The sequence below is a fragment of the Varroa jacobsoni genome, unplaced genomic scaffold (genome assembly GCF_002532875.2).
Source record: "Varroa jacobsoni isolate VJ856 unplaced genomic scaffold, vjacob_1.0 scaffold_353, whole genome shotgun sequence".
NCBI classification, from domain to species: Eukaryota; Metazoa; Arthropoda; class Arachnida; order Mesostigmata; family Varroidae; genus Varroa; species Varroa jacobsoni.
Window position 1 is genome coordinate 203,395 of NW_019213255.1, and position 6,393 is coordinate 209,787.

General features: G+C 36.8%; 1 protein-coding gene across 1 annotated transcript; it reads left to right on the forward strand.

The window, feature by feature from the left end:
- The first annotated feature begins 239 nt into the window (after positions 1–239).
- On the forward strand, positions 240–3,292 carry LOC111259627 (uncharacterized). The gene is made up of 2 exons (XM_022831781.2): positions 240–709; positions 1,543–3,292. Exons 1-2 carry the CDS (start codon positions 545–547, stop codon positions 2,455–2,457), a joined length of 1,080 nt encoding a protein of 359 aa, XP_022687516.1. The 5' UTR covers positions 240–544; the 3' UTR covers positions 2,458–3,292.
- The last annotated feature ends 3,101 nt before the right edge of the window (positions 3,293–6,393 follow it).

The following is a 6,393-nucleotide window of genomic DNA, read 5'->3' on the forward strand; positions in this document are numbered from 1 at the left end:
TATAACAAAGTGGCTACGACTTTTCTTCCGCATGGCTCCACTTTCTTTCTGCAACAAGATGTATTAATTAATAACGTTAAAAACATACAATATAACAGCGGCAGTGACGGCGATAAACAGAGTCCTATACGCATATATAGATAGCGCGTCAGTCACTTTGACACTTCAAGTGCAAAATGGCGCATCTTGTGAGCGCACCAGTCATGCCGTCAGCGGGTGCCGCGTGTCCCTTACAAGAAGTATGTCTTCTGCATAGCGTGCGCCCTCTCCTACGCATGACGATGATACCGTTCGATTCAAGAAGAGCAGCGTACGGTGCCTTTCTGAGGTCATTAGACTTTGTCGGAAAAAATTCCATTGTGTGAGCTCAACATTTTTCCGTACCGTTCAGATTAAAATTGGACAGAATTTTTTTCACAGCTAATGCTGGCCAACTTCAAGCAGCACGGGTTAAAGCAGTTGACCTTTGAATTGCTAATGCCATTTGTCATAAAGCAATTAGCACAGATTAAAACTCTAATCTGCGTTATTTCGAGACGCGTTTATGAAGAAGTCGCCTAACCGTGTGCGCCTCGAACTGCGAATTACCCTAAAGATGACCATGGGCTTTCGGCGCTTAGCCAAGAAGTGGTTGGACCGGATCTTTGAAACGGAGCCGAGCTATATTTCTCGCAGTTTGGCAAAACATAAATTGGTGCTATGCAACAAGGTTAGTCGGTATTGAATTTAACTAGATCTTCTATGGAGGTATCATTTGATAACTTCAGAACGGGCTAAATTAATAACGTGTTAAACATTTGGCTTATGATTTTTCCTGCAATCCATAATGTTGTTCTATCCAAGATTTACAACAAGTTACATAATGCTATTTTCTAAAAGCTAGGTTCATGGTAAGATCGCTTTGCTTAGCATCAATTATGTCAGTTTTCACATGGCACAGAGCATCCCTGGTCTAACTGAAGAAAAGCCACTCGTAAAAAGAGTTGCAACAATATATCAACAAATTGTACAGAAACATCCGTTACATTAGACAAGCCATTTTTAAGTTTACAATGCATTATTAACAAATTACCATGGAGTTAGATTCGCTCAGTCACAATATATCCCTTCTTAAATATATCTGCGTGAAGCTAAACTATTACCTTTGTAACTCGATTCAAAGACGTAGGCATTGCGGCTGAAATGACTTGCCATTAGACAAGTTCCATTTAAAAAACGATGGGTATATTATTGGTAAAAGGATATGTCATCATTTTTTCTCTCTTTTTCAATATTCGCGTTTAATTGCTGCGAGCGACCTGTTACGAAATACAGCCCTATGCAGCAATAAAACGCTATCAACGGTTAAAACAACAAGGGAACATCTAAGTAAGCGCGTATCAGTAGCTAGAATCTTTTAGATGTTGCAAAACGACCGAGAAATACCAGCTGCTTTGATTTAAATCTTCATAAGAACGCTTCGTGAAGAAGCCACAGCGTTAATAAAGTATAAACCTGTGTATTCTCCTTCTTCGTCTGCGAACCCTCTGTGACGGTTTACAGGATGTCAGTGTTTACCTAGCCGGGTTCGAAGTTCCTTATGTCATCGATTACTTATCCAAACAAATATTGCTGCGTGCTGAGATCCCGCTACTTTTTAGAGAGCCAGGTCGAACCAGTATGCGACGACAGATCGGCGAACATTTTTTGAATACAGGCACGCTGCCAAAAGAAGTTATTGGAGATGTACACGAGGCGTGCGCGCTGTACAAACGTTGGTTGCGGACCCTTCGAGATCCCCTCCTTCCATTGGATATTCAACGAAGTATCGTGGAACGGCTAAGTGTGCTTGAAGAACCGGAAGAGTGGCAGCTACAGCGTTTAACTGAGCTCATTGTAGACGGCGAATCACCGCCCCCGTTACCTCTCGTCTGTTTCTTACACTGCATATTTTTTTTGCAGCAAATCACTCGTCTCAAAAATCGCAATTTAATGACGGCTTCATCCTTAGCAGCTATTTTTGCGCGTTACCTTTTTCGGTATGAAGCACTAGAACTACGTTGGCCTCACATTACCGATGACAGTCAAGATCAGCGTGACTATCATGCAATGCAGGAGAGAGTGTTGCTTAAAGTAAAGGATTTTCTTGAGTTTCTCATTAGTGGACGTGGCAATCGAGTCTTCGCCAAAGCGCTCCGTCGAAGAGCTGATCGACAAAAGGACAACGGTCATATTCGTGTGAGGACTCAGCCCATTGCTCAAGCCCAGCCTCTGGGTCATCACCTACCGGTCATACCAACCGAGGCTCGTGCAGCGCTTGTCCAGAGCTCAGAACCAATACTTCTCATGTGGCGTAGCCACGACTTTGATATGGTGACCGTTCACGAGGAACGCAGTCCGTTGCGTATGACCTTTGTACGAGAGATGCGAGCTCGAACGCCTAATCGTGACAGAGATGAGAACTCGATTTATTTGTAATACAAACAACACAAATCATACAGCCTGCTTGACTTAACACTTGTATTATGATTAGACTTGTGTAAAAAATTACCTTGTACGATTCCCTGTAACTTTTGTTTTAATCTATTTATGTGACAGCGAAAGCAACACTAAAGTAACTAAAGGCGTCTCTGCTAAACAAATTGCTCATTTTAAAATGTTTCTGTGAAGCTTTAGTAACAGGCATCGTGAAATTAGAGGCGGGTTGAAAAAATTTTATTGGGCTAGTTTTTCGTAATCCAATTGTGACAGCCTTATCAGTTGTTGCTTATTATAACGACAGCTGCTGAAATACTAACTCGATTGATATAGTTGGAACAACAAGAGATAATACTCCGTGATCTCTCGACGAAATATCAACAAATCAACTATTATACCCGAACGTTGCTGAATTATTAATAGATACGACGATATTGTTATCGTCTGCTAACACGGTTGAACCTCTCGCATGAATCCTTAATGATTATTAAAGGGTAGATTTTAATCATTTTTTGCTCTGGTCTAGATGAGTAGAAATTGAGCTTATTATTGTTGTTGACCTTACTAAGGTTTTGTTCGTCCGAGCATTTGAAAGACGTGCCTTTTAAATAATCTAAATGGAGATTTGCATGCATCACCTGAAACGATCCGTGTTTTAATTCCTTTTATATTCAACTATTCAATTTCATTCTCAATTTAGAAATAATTTTTGAGATAGAAAACATTTTAAATAAACTTCGCTCGTGATAACATGTGTCATTACTAGACTATATGCAGTTACACATACCTTGCATTCAACGCAATAAAATCTAAACTATCTGTTGCCTATTTGATACGACGCTGGCCTTTAAAGTGCGTTTGATTATAAAGCTAGCAGTTAGTTATATGCTTTGTATTACAGATGGCATGGCGTATGAATGCGATTCTTGTACGAGCTTCTGGAATATTTACTTAACCACTATGGAGTGATCACAAATATGATCTAGATTTTCAACTTCAGTAATTAATCAAAGTAAAAACCCTTAACTTTAAAATAAAAAAGGATTTCGCAATGCATCCCGTGCACCCTATGCTGTGTAGGGCCACTCTGTCGAATTAACGTCCTCTCGACTAAATGATCTCGTTAAACGTACATACGATACTTTAATAACACCAAGTACACACAACTCTATTAATAGGTCGAGTAATTCGGGTCGAGTGGCTTATCGAGGCTATATGGGTCTTGGGTTCGAATTATCGAATAAATAAGAAAAGGTCGAAACATTACCTCGGTTCGTTATAAAATCTATTCATTTTTTTAACTGTTTTTTCTACCATATAAAAATTCTCCTTCTATTTTAGGCTATTTTTTGTTGATTTAAAACGTTTGCAAAAGAATTACCTAATTCATGCATTATATCAATTGCTTCATGTCTGACTAGATAGGATAACTGTTCCGATTATAATGACGTTCTAAGAAGTTGTCTATGTATCATTGGCGGAACCTAAAACCTCTGCCGTCGATCAGGCAGAGACTTGGTCGGCCGAGTTCCCACGTGAACAATAATTAACGTCCTTTCGGTATCATAGTGTTAAAGCAACAGAGCACAATACTTTGTTGCTAATGATTCTGCCGGAAACCAGCACTATTTATCATCTCTACGGGTGTTACCCTATTAAACCTTTTACCTTTACTGAATTTATTACCTCAATAATAATAATAATAATTCGATCCAACAGCTGGTGATTTCCAGCAGTCGCATTATTGATGGATATTCTTTAATTAAAGGTTTTCCAGTTCGCTATCCTTTTGAATACATATACCTAGGTAGATTTGTGTGTGTGTGTGTGTGTGTGTGTGATCATTACTAATAAGCTTACAAGTTTTGAAGAAAAGACGAATATAGATAATCATTTGTTTAATTTTTGATTTTTTCCCACTTAACATCACACTTGTTAATATTTTTATCAACTCTCATCGACTCCAGCTTTGCTTTTCTGCAGTACCGATTTGTTCGGTATTTAATGTGTCGGCAAGTCTGAATAGTATATTTACAAAAATTTAATAAATAAAACAACAAGACGATATCTAGATGCCAAATTGATCGACTTTAATCTGTAAACGTTCACCAAGATTATTCAACTGATCGTCTTCATATTAAGCACCTTATAGTTATGTCTACGAGGAATTGACAACAATGAACTGATCGCTATGTTACTAGTATTTTCTAGCTTTTTTTCTCAACGTTTTATATAAAATCATATTAGGCAGAGTAAGCCGTATGTATCTACTAATAGGTAAAGACCGTAAATTTAAAATAAGAACTGGCGAAAAAGGCAAGGAAGATGAATAATTTATCAAATAACACGAATGAAAACAGTTTTTCATATTTATTATAAAATATATTTTCTGTAATATTTTGTTTTTTGTTTTGATTCGATCGAAATTTCTTGTTTGTTCTCGGCTCTTCTGAATTGCTTTGGGGTGAAGGGATGAGTACACAGGAATTCCTTTTTATTTTATGAAAAACAAATGATAATATTTTATCGTCACAACATCAATAAATTTATAGGATTAAAAAGCGTCTTAGTATAGGAGATACATATCAACGACACTATACCAATCAAATTCTCGTATTTTTAGAGTTATTCCTATCAAGAATAACAATAATGGTTTTGCAACCTAATTATTTTTAAGTATGAAAAGGTTCAGACTATATTTTACAGGCGTTAATAGATCTGTTAGCACTATTAGCATTTTTGACATAATACTAAACCAGAAAAAATTGAATGTGCTCAGTGCAACCCTTACTATTGTTTATTTGATTTGACATAGATTTATGATTTTTATTTAAAATTTCGGAAGTATTAATTGTTCATAAATTAAAATTGAAAAAAAAAATGTTCATATATAAACAAATGTGCTTGGATGACTTCTTGCCATTCCCCTGGTAACACCATAATTCCAGCACTGTACAAATTCTGTGGTATCTAGGCAGAAGATTGTGACAAGTTACTTTTGCATCCCTGTATTAAATGTAAATTAACACCATTAAGATATTTCTGCACAGATCGAACCAGATTATGTAACATCCGGGCCATACGACAAACGCATTAAAATTGTGCTATTCAAATTTTCTCAAATTTTTCCGGGAAGCTAGACATAGCTTGTTGTAGTTTCTTTACTTATTAATAGTAGAGATCCAAATTTACTGTTTTCCAGGCGGGAGCAGCTTATAATGCACCATCCTTTTCTAATCCCACCAAACACAACATCATCTTCTTTGATGTCAGCCTAGGTTTTGCTACAAATAGTAAAGGGATATGACTTTGTCTTTGCAAGTTGTCGTATGTGATATACATTTGTCGCGATTTCATGCTTCGCGTATAGAAATAAAAAATAAACTCCTTAGAGGTAAATGTTTAGGTTTTTAACGGCATCACGGCTGCTCTAAGCCGATCTTGCCAGATTCCCGCGGTAATTTTAAAATTTTATCTTGTAATTGGTTGACTACACCATAGAATACCTTTCATACAAAAATTTTAGAATAAAGGCGGCAGAGCCATCTTTAGATTTTTTTTGATGATGCATCTTGCATAACAGCAACATATTTTAAAAGCCTAATCAGCATTTTCGCCTTTATCAAAATAAAATCGTTATTATAACGAATTTTTTGTAAAAATTTGGCTCATCTTTAAAGCGTTCCCCCACGATATCCCGGGTTCTCCAACAATTTTAACACGTATACTACTGCCTAATCTAGGCTTTGAAACGGCGTTAATCCTGATGTAACGCGATTTATTTTATCTCACATATAACGATGAAGTCATCCAGGCAGAAAAACAAAAATCGAAAAATCTATTTAAAAATCTAGAGAACTAAGATATAATACATCTTAGTTCTCAAGAAATCCTGTGCACTGAATTATTTGTCGTTTGTTTTTTAGAGAATAAAAA